General features: G+C 41.8%; 1 protein-coding gene across 3 annotated transcripts; it reads right to left on the reverse strand.

Annotated features, from left to right (window-relative positions):
* Positions 1-5,282: 5,282 nt before the first annotated feature.
* On the reverse strand, positions 5,283-15,121 carry LOC128442060 (hexokinase HKDC1). Of its 3 annotated transcripts, XM_053424381.1 has the most exons (22): positions 14,987-15,121; positions 14,816-14,953; positions 13,336-13,504; positions 13,060-13,217; positions 12,763-12,885; positions 12,549-12,644; positions 12,162-12,261; positions 11,142-11,325; positions 10,878-11,033; positions 10,556-10,789; positions 9,973-10,114; positions 9,734-9,890; positions 9,215-9,363; positions 8,833-8,952; positions 8,307-8,402; positions 7,955-8,054; positions 7,374-7,447; positions 7,085-7,251; positions 6,650-6,805; positions 6,470-6,557; positions 5,727-5,872; positions 5,283-5,639 (listed from the first exon to the last, which is right to left on the reverse strand). In XM_053424381.1, exons 2-22 carry the CDS (start codon positions 14,876-14,878, stop codon positions 5,504-5,506), a joined length of 2,814 nt encoding a protein of 937 aa, XP_053280356.1. In that variant the 5' UTR covers positions 14,879-14,953; positions 14,987-15,121; the 3' UTR covers positions 5,283-5,503. The 3 variants fall into 3 exon arrangements, with proteins under 3 accessions (XP_053280356.1, XP_053280441.1, XP_053280264.1); XM_053424466.1 differs by having other exon boundaries at positions 7,085-7,248; positions 14,816-15,116; XM_053424289.1 differs by having other exon boundaries at positions 14,816-15,116.
* Positions 15,122-15,464: the final 343 nt, after the last annotated feature.

Genomic DNA, 15,464 nt, shown 5'->3' on the forward strand with positions numbered 1-15,464 from the left:
TAAGAAATTTAGCCACATGGCCATGTTATCTCTCAGAGCTCCACTGAGCTCTTGAGTCGACCGTCAGCTGGCTCAGGAGGCTCGGGAGGAAGACGAGGGAAATCCAAAAATCTCTTCCTCCTGTGAGCCTCGGGAACGTAACGGGCTGAGGGGAGGGGTTTGAACCAGGGCTTGAGGAAGATGACTTTAAGAAGATGAAGGAGCATCAGTGAAGGTGTTACCTGGCTGAGGGGGCAGAGTATGGGTTTAGGTGGAGGGTACCTGGCTCATACCTGCAATGGTTAGTTCTATAAAAACTAGGGTTGCCAGCAGCACTGTGTGGGCCAGAGCACTTGTGATCTCGGGACCTGAGGCTCCATGTTGTGTGCGTTTTGTGTATCACAGGAATACTGCTTGTGTGGTGTCATCTAAGTGTCCACAAGCCCCAACATTCATATTCGACTTCAAACGGCATCATTTACACCATGTTTTAAGCCTAAAAGTCTAGAAGATGCTAAGTCCGCCGACGGCCCTGAATAAACCTCGTAGGAAGATATCAACGAACATTTAGGCTTTAAAACACGGTGGAAATGTCAATTTTCCGAGTCCAATATGAATGTTGGGGCTTGCGGATACTTGACACGACAGGAGCAGTATGGAGGCATGATTTGTTATTTTTTTCTGTTGTTTCTTTACGTCTGAAGGTAAGTCCCTTATCACGCCATCTGCATAGGGGTGAATAGATACTGAGTGAATTAAAACGATCTATTTTGGGTGAACTATTCCTTTAATCCTGATTTAACAATCCGTTACTAGTGAGAAATAGAAATATGTGCAATACTAACTAGCTGTTAGTTAGCTAGCTTCTTTTCTGGTTAGCTAACCATAGCTAGATTAACATAATAAAACTTGAAATATCACAGTACATTCTTAATAGACTGCTTTATAGGCATTAAAAAATATGCTTTCGATTTTCTTGTTCGTGTAAGTATGGTTGTTCACAATCATTTCAGACTTACGGCTGATGAGGACCTAGACTACGTTCTACAGGATCAAGCTGCATTGAGGGTGTTTCTTGGAATCCTGCCCTTCTTAATGAAGAAGGCTCCTTTGATTACATATAAGATTGTCTGCCATGTCCTCACAGGAGCCTTCTCCTAAATGAAGAAGGAAGAATAAGCCATGCATGAAATCAAACAGGAATTGAATATGGGTAATTTTTGACCCATGATGAGCATTAGAAGGGGTTTGCATTGCTTGTGTATCAAATGGTTAACATATTCAGAGTATCCCCTGAACAACTAAACTCAACAGTGAAGTAAATCGAGGAAAACACCATCATGGCACACAAGATGAATGACCAACAGCTGGTACATTTTCCGCTGTACCTTGCAGAACTGAGATATACAATAAGGTCAAAGCAAAGCTGATGGCTTTTTTGTGGGCTTGAACATACTCGAAAACTCACCAAACTTCACAGGCGCATCAGGCCTGGTGACAACGTACGTATTATGGAGTAATTTGAAATGGTTGTGGCAAAATGGCTCAACAGCAACAATTCTGTATGGCTTAACCGATTTCCACGAAATTCCGTACACATGTGTATCATCACCTGACCGAAAAAAAGTCCTGTCACCAATTTGATTAACGCAACAGGGACAGAGGTGCATAAATCTAAAATTGAGTCTAGATGAGGTAAAAGCCTCGATGGCCATTCTCTTGGGTCCTTGCAGACTGTTTGGTGTTTTTGTCCAAACTGTGTCTAAATGTCAGACAGGGGTTATCCACACCTAAACATATGCACATAGGCAAACAGAAGGCTTCCCCCTGCAAATTGTCTATGTAAGCCACCCAGAACTTGACACATCTCATCTTGTGATAACTTGCTTTGGTAGATGACAGCCCAAACAACTGCCTTACTTGACTTAAAAGTACAAATGAGTGCGGATGGTTGGACTTTGTCTTATTTTCCTGTGTTCCAACTGAGAAGAATGCACCTGCCTCTCCTTTCATTCCTTCCGCCTTCTTTTCCATAACTGAAGTGGGCAAAAAGCCTCTCACTCTCTCCAGGGTCAGCCTATCAGACGGCTGCTACTGTCTGCACTGTCCTGTCAGCCCGGCATTACATCATCATCACAACAACAGCAGCTGTCTGTTGTCTGGACTCTCTAAAGAACAACTGCACACACAGAGGAACCGTTGTCCTCCATATACCACTTAAAGAAGAACTAACTGTGAAGTTAGGCCTATACAGTGAAAACATCATCATGTCCGGCTGTAAAATGTCTGACTACTCACTAGAACACACACATTTTCTAGGGAAGCAATTTCCTTTGTTCCCTGGATGCCACTTGGCATCCTCCCTGCCAACCTGCCTGGACATGTATTCATTTTGGAAGTAAACAGTAGTGAGAGTGGAATGGAAGAAAGTCTATAGAGGCTGAAGTCAATAGAGCCACCCTACAAAAACTGTACTTTGACATGAATCAATGGTAATTTGACAAATATAAGTCCACGAAGTGTACTTTTAATAGTTGTATACTTATCTTTTCTTAATTCTTAAATACGACTTTGCATGTCAGTTCTCCTTATAACATTATTTATACTAGTCACAGGGTTTTCTGCTGTTTGTATATAGACAATTTACATATTGACTTAGTAAAATACTCTCAAATACCATCAAGATAACTTGCAAACTTGTGCTGGCATTGGAGTTGCATGGTAATGCTCCGGGATCAATTGAACGCTCTGTGTCGGAGTGTGTGTTTTCCACCAGCAGCGTTAACAAGATCGCACTCTGGCAGAGATAATGTAACACAGGTAAGTTATGTAGTGAGTGAGCTAATAGCAAAACTGAAACCTCATTCAGAGGATAAGTAAAATGAAACACTATTCATTATTCTACGATGCAAGAACAAAAGCTTGTTAAGGTGTCACTACATGAAAAGTAAATAAATGGAGCAGATCATATTTGCTGTGTATTATAACGTGGAACCAGCTGATGTGTCAGGAAACGGACAACAAAGCAAAGCAACAACGAGCTCAAAGCACCGTGCAACAACCTCCCTTTCTTCAATCTATATAAACTCCATGAAACCCTGAGGATTCTCTAATTCTGAGGAGACTCTCACTCGAGTTTGCGTCTGACAAGTACAACTCAGCCCACTCACCTGCCGTAAGCTATTAGCAGTGTGTTCAGTGTATTATCAGTGTTGACTCAAGCCTGTCTGACTCAAACCCAGAGAACAAGCTAGTGACATCGTCATCAACACCATCAGCTATCAGATGTTCAGAAGAGGAGAAGCAGAACCGAAATAAGAGATAAATATCTGTTCAATAATTAATGAAGGCCCAAAAAATTAAAATGGTCCTCGGTATAAAAAGGGTTCTCCACCGTCTGAATAATTCAGTTACCTTCATTGACAGAAGTTTCCCATGATCCACAGGACACGGCTCACAACAGCAGTCACCGTAGGGATGTTTTGAGGCTTCGAGTTGTTTCATTCTCCGACTGTCCACTCCACACACACGTTCAAATTCCAGCTTCAAACTTTCATTCATTGTTTCTTTTAAGAGTAGTTACCGTGTATTTAAAATTGAAAGCCGGTCCTCTCTGAACAGTGCATTTAAAAAACATAGAACACAATCTTAAAAGAGCCAGAGATCTGAAAAACCAGCGTCTCAACTGGTGAGCATTTCTGTGTTTGTGTGTGCGTGTTTGTGTGTCAAGGCTCTTATTGTTGCTTCACAGGGGAGACAAAGACACACACACATACACACACGAAGAGAGTGAATATACAGTGCACCACACACAAACACACCTTGCACCCTGAAGAATGACCTTTCAGGGGAAATCGTTAGAGGTATTTCCAACAAGTTTATTCCAACTAAAATGAAAGAAAAATGTGTAAGACTGGGAAGAGGAAGTAGATACAGGATGAACAAATGGACCAAACAAGAGGAAATGGAAAGTGCCCTGTTAGAGAAATTGAGAGGAAAAGACCGGCTCTGTATCAGTCACTGTGTCGCTGCATCGAAGCTGCAGTGATAGTGCATGTGTAGTTCAACTGTGAAGCTACTGTAGGTCACCACCAGGATAGGGTGGGATTTTGCTCTGTGTGTCTGTGTGTGTCTGTATGTGTTAGAGTGTGTGTGAGAGAGAGAGAGAGAGAGAGAGAGAGAGAGAGAGACTTGGCCCTCATCTGGTAGCGGTCTAATTTGTTAATCCCTGACAGATTAGCTTCTGTTTCACTCCTGTAAGCACGCACCCTTTCTCCATACACTTCCTTCCTTTCTTTAATCCATTCTAATTTGTTTCCTAATTCCTTCAGTCTTTCTATCTCGATGATTTGCATTTCATTTGTCATTACTTCTTTCATTCCTGCTTTCTGCCTACCTGCCTTCATCTTCTACACATCATGTGATGAAATAGATTATCAGATTAATGGACCATTGCACTGCAATAGTATCAGATCAGTAGTTGGCAATTGTAATGGACATTTTAAACAAAAAAATGTATACCAAAAACTTTTAAAAAATCATCGAAACATCATATTCACAAAGACAGATAAAATGAAATTGAACTCTTCACATAAAATGTTTTAAAGTTAGGTAACAGTTTCTGTCTGTAAATTTCAGTACTCATTTAAGTGTATGCCGTGCAGACTGACAGATAAAGACACTGGCAGACGGGCAGGGATCCAGCCAGACGGATAAACAACATGGGCAGAATGACCAGAATGGCTCTGACAGAAAGACCGAGAGGGGAGAGACAGACAGAGAGACAGGAAGAGGGACAGACAGAAAGACAGACAGGCGATCACAAGGACGCAGAGTCCGTCCAGAAGCACTGAACAGAGCAACAGTTGTTTTGTCTTTTCGGGAAGTATAGTCAGCAGCATTCTTATCCTCCTTCTGCCCTTCATCAATACTGAAGTACTGCTGACTGACACACACACACACACACACACACACACACACACACACACACACACACACACACACACACACACACACACACACACATACACACAAAGACAAACTGTTATTTTTATGGACACAAAAAGATGGATACAGTCATATCATAGCTACAGTATATCAGAGGGCAGGAGTGTAATCAGTGCATGGCTAACATTAACATCTGACATTCTCCCACAGCTGACCGCCTCAAGAACTGAAGAAATAAAAGAAAGAGTTATGTATATTTGTTAAGTCAGTCACACATTGTGTGTGGTGCATCTTAAATACAGAGCCAATAACAAGGGGAGGACTTTCTAAAGGGACAAATCTTTAAACATATGGAAGCAGGTTTACAAGCTTTATTGTGATTTTGTTGAAATCCATAAATTGGAATCTGGTTCACTAAACATTATTAGAGACAATGATTTAATCCCTTGCTGTCGGGTCTAAAGTGGTGGCCGGTGAATCCAGCATATGACATTCTGAAGTTCTCCCACATTCACATTCACACAATTCAAATAGCAAGAGACAAATGAGCAAAACAAAACGAGCAAGTCATGTCAAGTTACATCTCCTCCTTCGGTCTGGTCAGAGCGGTGATGAGGGCCGCACCCTTCCCTCTGCCTTCCTCAGATAGGACAAAAGTCACGTGACAATGAGGAGCCAAAACTCTGGCCGTCTCCTGGAGGACTTCAGAGAAACTGGAAACAACAGCAGTAATTCATCAGAACCAAATAAGGTGGTTGTTGAGATTGATTACAACAAAGATAAACAAAATAATAACTTACTGTGGGTGTAGTTTGTAGAGTTTCCCATCCACCCCTACGGTGATGCTGAGATGGTCCAGTCCTCGGTTCTCTCTGATCTTCTCCACCACGGCCGCCATTCCTGCCCCGCACAGCTGAGCTGCCCGACGAGACACTGCTCCACACACCTAGCAATGACAAACCATTAGCAGTATTAGGAACCAGAGAGTTTCACAGCTGATTGATGGAGGACATGGTTTTGTCTTCGGGATTAGTAATGGCTTCATTTGTTGTTTTAAGGATTTTCCAATGTGCATGTTGGGTCACTGGAGTTTCTTAGCGAGGTAGATAAAAGCTAGCATAGGAAATCCTGGAAAAAGTCACCAAGAACCGGCTACACTTAAAAAAATAGCGACCGATACATCCCACCCCCCATCGTCCCTCTCGTCAAAGCTACGCCACCAAAAGACATGAGAACGCACCCCCTGACAACTAGAGGCCGACTGTAGCCTCTGCCTTTGCGGCACACGTCGCTCCGACTTGTGAAGACGTGAATTTCGGTCCAAATGAAATGATCAGTTGTGTTTATTACAGGCCTGCGAGGGCCACAGACATGTCTGACATCTGATTGTCATAGAGTGATAGAGAGGTAAGATTGACCACTTTTAACAGAACATCAAAAAGAATTGATGAAACCAGACCTTATTTAAAAAAACAAGCTGACTCTAAAGAAGTCCATGAACTCTGAGCACTGTTCCAAAGGCCCATCTTTTTCTGTCTCCTACCTCTTTTACGATGATGCTGTCGTCACAGGTGCTGTCGAGCCTGAGGCCCTGGAGAATAGATCTGACCTGCAGTAGAGCCATGCGGTCACTAGGGGGAGAAAAAACACACATCACACCTACATACAAATTCAAGTGTGTTTGCAGTTAGAATATCCAATTAGGTGACAGGTGTTTCCCTACCTCTCTATTTGTGACAAGTACTTGGTTTGGAATATTCCAGGTGTTTTCAAAGCGTCGGTGACGTTTCCTCTGAATAACAAACCTCGGCTGGTTAAATCCAGTAATGTCTGACGGACAACTTCACCCAAGTACATCCCACCGGTCAGTTTTTCAAACCTGAACCGAAACAAACACACACAGAGAATTAGTTAAAACAGTGACATCTGCAGGACCAGCCTAATTTTACAGGTTTTATAAAATATGAAGCCTTAACACAAACAAAGTGATTAATGCAAAAAGTAAGATAAAGTCCATATACACACATATAAAAATCTTGTCACACTCACAAACATGAAGCTGAATCCCTATGTGCTAAATGAACATATATAGTATGTGGATGCTGGTCAATCAGGGAGCATTAAAGGTCAGTAGAGACGTCCACAGAGAGTTTCTAACCTTTGTTTTCCAGGGTTAAGCGAGTTCAGGTCGACCTCAGCGTCATAAGGTGTGATGAGATCATCCAGAGAGCCGTGATCCCCCAGACCTCCCCACTCTGAGTTTATACACATCGTCTGTATCCTTGCTTCCCCCTCCTTATTCTCTCCATCCGACCAATCGTCCTGCTGAATGCAAGCACCATGAGGAGGTGAAGTACATCAGTTATCCTCCAATCAACCTCAGCAAAAAACCTGAACACTGTCAGCTGTTAATGAGAGGTGTCCCCCTCTGCTTCAGGCCTCCTCACCATTTGTCTTTTCTTTTGTTCAGTCGTCTTGATGTTCCTCAGTTCCTCCATGTAACAAACATTAGTGCCATTTCCTGTGAAAAAGAATCATAAAGTTAATTTATTATAGCAGACAGAGTATTAGGGCCACTCATTAGATTATATTAGAAAATATTTAAGATTATGAGAACAAAGTTGTCATATAACAAGAATAAATTCATTTTTAGGCTACATTTCATCTTAAAGGGGGAATATCAGAAGATCATCGACCAATATTATCCATCGTTAATGTAAAAATCTAATTACACACATGTTACAAAAGGAATTCAAAACCAGTATTTTCTCTGTAACTCACTGAGTTGTGTATGGAAACAAAACAAAAAGCAAGCATTATTATTACATGTGTGAGGACTCTTGTTACTGAATCCTCAAATGGCTACAATCGCAAAAATCACTGTCATACATACCATCATGAGCTTAAGTGCTACCATAAACATATCCGTAAACTCAGTCTAAGCATTATTCTGAGAGCAAAGAATGTGTCAAGCAGCACGCTGCACAAGAAGGACCAGAAAGAAAGGTCCTCAATTCAGACCACATACCAGCAATCAGTCCAATTTCACACTGAGGCTCTTCATAGGCGCAGCTCATCATGGTCGCGACTGTGTCGTTGGCTACAGCTGCTATGTCCAACTCAAACTCCTGCAACATATTTGTAAGCCACATCACCTACATGTTATTAAGGTTAGCATGTAAGCACATGGTATATTAATAATGTGTGAGTGTGTTAAAGGGACATCTCATTATTTGTCATCATAATTAATTTAACAGAAAACTGTTCAGTTCACCCACAGGTTTACTGTAACTGTTAAAAATATGTAACAATAAGACAGAGCACTCCATTGTTCTGTCACCTGATCTGACAAACCCTGATTGTGATGACAAACAACTCACGTTGCGTCTCTTGATGGCGTCCCGCAGCATGTCCACAACATCGTGTCCTTCACAGTCTGTGGCGTTGAAGCCTTTGGTCCAGCTCACCAGTGTGCCCTGCAGAAAGGTTGGGAAATGACACAAATGCAAAAAGGGACTTTTCTCAATTTGGTCAATTATATATATCTGCTTTACTAATTTTATCGACTAACTCAAAAGCTCTTTACAGTACAAGTCACATTCACCCACTCACACAAACATATATGCTGCACATAGAGTATATGTTCACACACTGCGTCACAGCCTCAGGTGCAATTTGGGGTTCAGTATCTTGCCCAAGGACACTTCAGAAAGCAGAATGGAGGAGCTAGGGATGGAACCACTAACCCTGTGGTTAGAGGACGATCTGCTCTATGTGTTTCGTTGAAGCCTATATTTACAATGCATTTGAAAAGCTTGTAATTTAATAATTGATAGCTATTTCAACATCTAACAAATTAACCAAACATGAGCCAACTCAAGCCCAAGATCCAGACTTAACACTCACCGCGTCAATGGCTGTCTGCTCGCAGGGGAAAGAGAAGGTGAAGCCCGCCGGCAGCCGAGTGTTTTTGACCCCCATGTAGTCCAGGAAGTCACTGACACACTGCGCACAATGATCAAACAACTGGAGGCAGACAGAGAAGAAGAGAGAAGGAAAACGAATGGATAAAAACTGTTTATTTGACTTTCAGTACTGTTTTTTGAGGAACATCTTCAGTCATATTTCAACAACCCTACATTGAAACTGCTTGTTTGATCAGTACTAGTATTACTCAATAACTGCTGATCAGTAATTCACTAAAACTAGTTTCATGTGGTCTGTATTGGCTGCTACTGCGGATCCTTCAGTCTCTCTCACTCCAACATGTTGACAGTCTGTATCTTACCTCCTCTCCAGCTCCCTGCATGATCTCCAGTGGTATGGTGTAAATCTTGTGGTAGACCTGAGAGCTCGGTTGCAGACCTTTTTTAAAGTTCACCAGCATCACTTTGAAGTTGGTGCCTCCCAGATCCAGGGCGAGATATTTCCCATGCTCTTCAGGAGAAAACACAGAGAGTTAGTTGGCCTGAACCTCTGGACCGTTGTTTTCCCACCTGTATATACTAATTAGTAGATAGATTTCCCGAATTTAAACAGCCTTATTTCCCTCTTTTTGTTTGCAGATTGTTGAGTTGCGTTTATTACGTGCATCTTATCTGGATTACTTGTTTTTTTTTGTCTGTTCGTTTAGTACTTTTTCATTTCTGGTCTCATCCCCCCTTCCGTTCTTGCATGTGTCCCTTTTGCTGTGTTTCTGGCGTTGCAACCAATTCATATATATATTCACCTTAACATAGGCAATTAAAAAAAGCAATAGGCCACTTGTTACTGCTCTTGTTGAATATGAAAGAGACATCATCCTGACCTGTGCCATCAGGTAGGCGGGACACAAACGAAGGCAGCATCTTGATTTCAGAGGGGCCCTCTCCCCTGAGCCCTGCCTCCAGCCCCGCCCTCATCCTGGCCTTCACCAGCTGGAGCTGCTCGGAGCTCAGCCTGAAGAGAGACAGTGTCTCATCCACCTGGAACACAAGCAGAACCGCTGTGTGTCAGATTTGTATTCATGGCGATAAGACAGGTGAAGAAACACCCAGGTTTCCTGACCGTTCTCTTCTGCGACGCCAGGCGTTGAGCGACTGCTGTTACCAGAGCAGCTCCTTTGCTGCTGCCGCTGTCTGACAGGACAAATCGGACCTGGCACTCAGGAAGCAGCCGCCGCACCACTTTGTGAAGACGTTTGGGATACCTGGAACACAAGGACTCAAACTCTCAGGACCTCTATTGGTAACCTGCTGCAACTACATATTGTGATTTCCCAACGTAGATGTCTGACACACAATAGTAAGTTGATTTAGCAGATAAGACTATAAATGTATAATGGTTTAAATGCCTTTAAATGTATTTTTTTAAATATTATTTTGGATTAAAAATAAGAGCTTTCTATGGGATAAATCTGTAACAGGCCTTATCTAAAGCAGAACTTATATGATAATATTAACAATAGACCAGTGAACCAGCATGTCACTTCCAGGACCTTGAAAGTGAGTTAAATGGATGTCAGTGATTTCATTATAATTTTATTCTTCATACACACGTCTTTCCTACTGAGACATGGATAAATGTCTTTCATCAGACATTTGATGTGCACCATTGAGCCATGAGTTTGACTTTCAATGTAATAACCTACTGTGGGTGGGTCTTGTACAACGTTCCATCCACACCCACAGTGATCCTGAACGTCCTCCATTTCCGGTTTTGCTTGATTCGAGTCAAGATGGCGGCCAGTCCTGCAGCCGCCAGGTTTGAGGACCTGAAGGACACGATGGTGCTGACATGTTGAACAGCGATGCAGTCGTCGAGTGAAGGGGTCAAGTCCAGGCCTGTGAGGAGGCGTCTGGTGTTCTCCAGACCATTTTTATACCTGAGAAAGATGAGCGAGAGATGGAGCTTTATAACATCTCACTGTTCTCAGGCAGATGCAGAGTGACACTGAGTTAGAAGAGACTTACTCCTCCATGGCTGCAACATGTGCAGTGGTAACTGTTCCTTTGATCCTCAGAGCGTTGGACACATGTCCAGCAAACAGCAGTCCCAGTGTAGCCATCTTTAACACAACCAGCCTCACCAACTCCCCCAGGTACATCCCACTCACCATCTTCTCAAAGCTGCAATCAGGATTTACAGTCGTGTGTTAACAGAGAAATAAAGTGCTTGGGAAACAATAATGTGTCACTCATGCTCTGCAGGTACAATTATTGCATCACTCTCCTTACATCTGTTTCCCAGGGTTGTTGGAGGCTGCGTCCAGCTCTCTGTCAAACTCAGTGATGTAATCGCTCAGAGCCCCGTCGTCTCCAAACGCCCCCCACTCGGTGTTCACACACATCCTGCCCTCGTCTCCCTGCACCAGGTCAATGTGACGCAGCTCCTCCATGTAGCACGCATTGGTGCCTGTACCTAAACACACATTCACACAGCAAATACACAATTATGTTTATTAGTTTAATTTCAATCATCTACATGAATTCACTTCTGTCTTAAAGGATGTCTACCCTGAAACTCAAAAGTGCATAAATAACCTCCATTTAAGTTTAGTTTAGCCCTCTCCTAATTCTAAACTCTAAATCACAAAGAGGTATAGTCCAAATGTCTCCATGCACACAACACGTGCACACACAACACGCATGCAATATCAAAGTGAACCACTAGAGGGAGGGCTATACTAACCAAAAGGGGAACATTATCCTTCATTTCATTATATGATGCCAGAATATGTTGACTTTCCAATAAAAGTGAATTATAACAAATAACACAAGGAAGGTGTCAGATTATTTTATTTCAGATTTTAGGTTTTATTAGTAGATCAAATAAATCTGTGGCAGGAAAAAAAGTTCTAACAAGCACACAATTTGTTTTGACTTGTGTTGAAAATACTGGAGGATTTCACCTCTTTGGACCATTTGATAAATTTAGAGGGGAAAATATATTTAGTGGAGATGCAAACTTGGACATCGTCATCCATATTTAGATTATTATAGTTTGATAGGTATGAAATGGAAGCTGTATATTTTAAATATATAATTTGCAAAAGCTGCTAACTCTTTGTGCAGCTAAATGTTTTCATGGTTTGTTTTGGAACTAAATTAAACTGCATCATCCCTTTCATATTAAGATTTGAAGTTGTGTAAAAGTATAATTCAGAGATATTCAAGGAAAATACATCGTGTACTTGAAAACTGTAATCAACTACAGGAGAGTGAATCCACATAACCAATCAGTACTAATGTACTCACCAATGATGAGTCCTACTTCACAATACTTGTCTTCAAAACCACAGGTCATCATGGTGGCTACGGTGTCGTTCACCACAGCTAACACCTCTGTATTCATCCCCTGCAGAGTGAGTTACAGAGTGATGCACCTTTACAGTTCAGATTGTTGTCACAGGATTCATGTCGTAGAATCACAACAGTGCATATGTGGATATAATGAGGTGAGTATAACACCTAACTCCTAGTAAACCAAAAGCCCATACAGTCCAGGACTCAGTCTCTCTTTGGTGGCTTTGGTTTAGATGATGTCATCAATCGTCGCATCCCAAATACAGAAGTATTGGCTAAAATAAGTTTAAATAGGTCATGTCTGCGTCTGTTTGTCCCATAATGAAGAACAGCTCATACCCCAGTTCTGCCAATGGCGTCTCTGAGGGCCTGAACCACGTCCTTCCCCTGAAGGCCCCGAGCCCGGAAGTTCTTACTCCAGCTTAACAAAGATCCCTACAGAGGGGGTTAGAGGGGTTTCAGAATATAAATCTTAAAAAGTCAGTGCCATGTTTACACCAAGAGAGGTTTATACTGCAGGTAGAGGTTGTGAATAACAAATGAGAGACGTCACCTGATCAAGGGCGGACAGTTCGCAGGGGAAAGAGAACGTGAAGGCCAGAGGATGTCTCTTCTCCAAGCTGATGTTCTTCTCATGTAGGAAGTCTTTTAGAGACTCGGACACATGGTCCAGTAACTACGCACAGAGTCAGAGAGAACACAGAGAAACAAAGTCAAGAAAAAGATGGAAAGTCTCAAACACCCCACCCATTGTCTTTGTTTTTTATCTATCTTTTACCAAATTTTTTTACTGTTTTTACAGTAAAGTTTTTACTGTACTGTTCATGTTTTCCTGTCTTCAACTACTCACCTCTGCTCCTCTCCCCACAAGCAGCTCCTGTGGTATTGGGTAACTCCTCTCCTCCATCTCCACTCCTCCTCTCCTAATCCCCGTTCCGTCTCTCACTTTAACTCGGAGCACTTTAAACTTGGAGCCTCCGAGATCCAGCACCAGAAACTGTCCTCTCTCTGCAGGAGTGAAGGAGAGCGACCAAAACATTTCACATTTATACTGTAGGTGTGCATTATGTGTACATTGTTCAACACAGGGGCCTGAAAAAGTGTGAAGATCCCTAATGTGAGTCACCTGATCCATCAGGAGTGGAGCGGACATGTGTCGGCAGCATCTTGACGGCAGCAGCAGCGTTGCTCTCTGCTGAAAGCCCCTTCTTCATCTCAGCCTGGAAACGGGCCGAGATGGCACTCAGCTGGTCGTCATGGAGACACATCGTGTGCAGAAAGCTGTCCACCTTCAACTTTTTTTTAAGGAGAGACGGAGAAAACAGAAACCAGGATAAATCTGACTGATGTATTCTGACTTAACTTGAATGAGACGGAGGGTCTTAGGAGGAAGGAGAGATCTCATCCATCTCTTCTTTTAATCTCCTCTTCTCACTTCTCCTGCTTCCTTATTACTCTGTCCTTCTCTTAGTTCAAGAACCTTGAGTTATGCTGCTTTTCTAATTGTGATTAATTGTATTTTTTTTATCATTTCTGATTTTTGGGTCTTTTATTATTTTGTATATTTGATCATTCTTGTTGATTCTTGTAGGAACTTTTCCTCATTATTTCTAATTTCATGTCCCTCTTCATGCTTTTATGTATTTTATGCTATTGCTTTTATTTAATTTATTCATTATATGTTATTTAAAAAAACGTTCATTTGTAAAGCACTTTGAGCTGCATTTTAAGGTGCTATATGAATACATAAATTATTGTTATTATTATAATAATTAGTAGTAGTAGTAGTAGGGGTTTGAAATGCTTTCAACTGTCTACTAGGATTCTTCGTAACTTTTTATTATGACTACAAAATTATATAAAATATTATAACACTCTGGGCCTTGTGCTGAGCCAAACCATCCCCATGGCAACGCGTTCATGGGACAAGGTCCTTCTGGCCTACGTGCACCAGGGCTTCCTGTCACTATGTGTTTGTGTGTGCGTGAGTGAGTCAATATTATGCCCCTGTGAGTGTGAGCTGATCTCATTTGCACTAACAGAGGAGATGAGTGTGTTAATCATTAAAACTGGGAAAACACAGGCGGTGACACAACAACTATTTTACAGCACCTTGATCATCTCAGCGCCGCCTATTCTTTCTGATTTTGTGAAAGTGTTTATGCACATTAACAAAACAATGCTGTTGAGGAAAATTTTGGAATTGAATTTGCAAGCTCAGGATTTGCATTTAAAACGTCTTTAAGTCATTTTTGTCAGCTGGAAAAGAGCAACAATTGAAATCAGAGAGGGAGTTTTTACTTTTACACATAGCAGGGAGACAGCTGCTCAGATCAGGATATTACAACGTAGTAATTTTGTAAATTACATGATCAGAAGAAGTAAATTAAACAAGAAATTATCCAAACATGACCAAATCTGACTGATCCAGTAAATTATTACCAGCTCTTTAATGGGCAACAAGTTATTTTTAACTGAACGTGTGGAGGCTGGAGTTCTCTCTGCATGTTTCTTCTCTGGCCCTCACTCTCTTATTTAAATATCACAACAATCAGCCTCATGAAACCTCATCCGTTGCAAACAAAGTACTGAAAGACGTCTCTTACCTTCTTTGTGGGGCCCTCCTTGATTTTGGAGAAGAGGAAGGAAACAAGCTGAAGAGTCAACATGTTGTTTAGATACAGCACCACCAAAACAATTTCCAGCAGGTTTGTTAATCAGTGTGTGTCTCTGTCAGTGCATGATGTAAACAGTTTCCATATAAGTTATGAAAAGCGTGTTCAGATATTAAGATGCAGTAAGTCTTGCTTCCCTCGCATTTCACTCCGATTGTCTCATTTTGTCCTGAGTGAGACCAGAGAGCAGCCGCTACACTATCTCAATGATTAACAAGCCAAACCCCTTTCCACCACCACCTCCTCCTCTCTCTAAGACTTCAGCCCGGTCTACTTTGTGGTGTCTCTGGCGAACTGATAGGCTTTTGCTGAATCATAACATCTCCAAAATATGAGTTAATCACTGATGCATGGGTTTCACAACAAGTTGTGGAAATAAGGGAGTAACATGTCTAACCTCTTGTGATTTTCTGTATCTGGAAATCGGCCTCATGACTCTTTGAAAGACAAAATCTGTTAACTTAATCACACTGAATTAACGTCTGTGAATTACCTTTGTCAGCAAGATAACACAAAAAAAATACTGGATGGCTTTCTATGAAGCTTGGTAGAGGGATGTCATACGGCTCAGGAAAGAACA

This window comes from Pleuronectes platessa, chromosome 1, assembly GCF_947347685.1.
Source record: "Pleuronectes platessa chromosome 1, fPlePla1.1, whole genome shotgun sequence".
Taxonomy (NCBI): domain Eukaryota; kingdom Metazoa; phylum Chordata; class Actinopteri; order Pleuronectiformes; family Pleuronectidae; genus Pleuronectes; species Pleuronectes platessa.

Bases quoted from the DNA above. Each gene is read 5' to 3' on its own strand.
- LOC128442060 (XM_053424381.1), bottom strand. From the start codon at position 14,878: ATGTTGACTCTTCAGCTTGTTTCCTTCCTCTTCTCCAAAATCAAGGAG. The intron at 12,886-13,059 runs GTGAGTAGTTGA...CTCTGTGCGTAG, and splicing joins TTGTGGGGAGAGGAGCAGAG to TTACTGGACCATGTGTCCGA. The intron at 6,806-7,084 runs GTTAGAAACTCT...GTTTCGGTTCAG, and splicing joins CTTAACCCTGGAAAACAAAG to GTTTGAAAAACTGACCGGTG.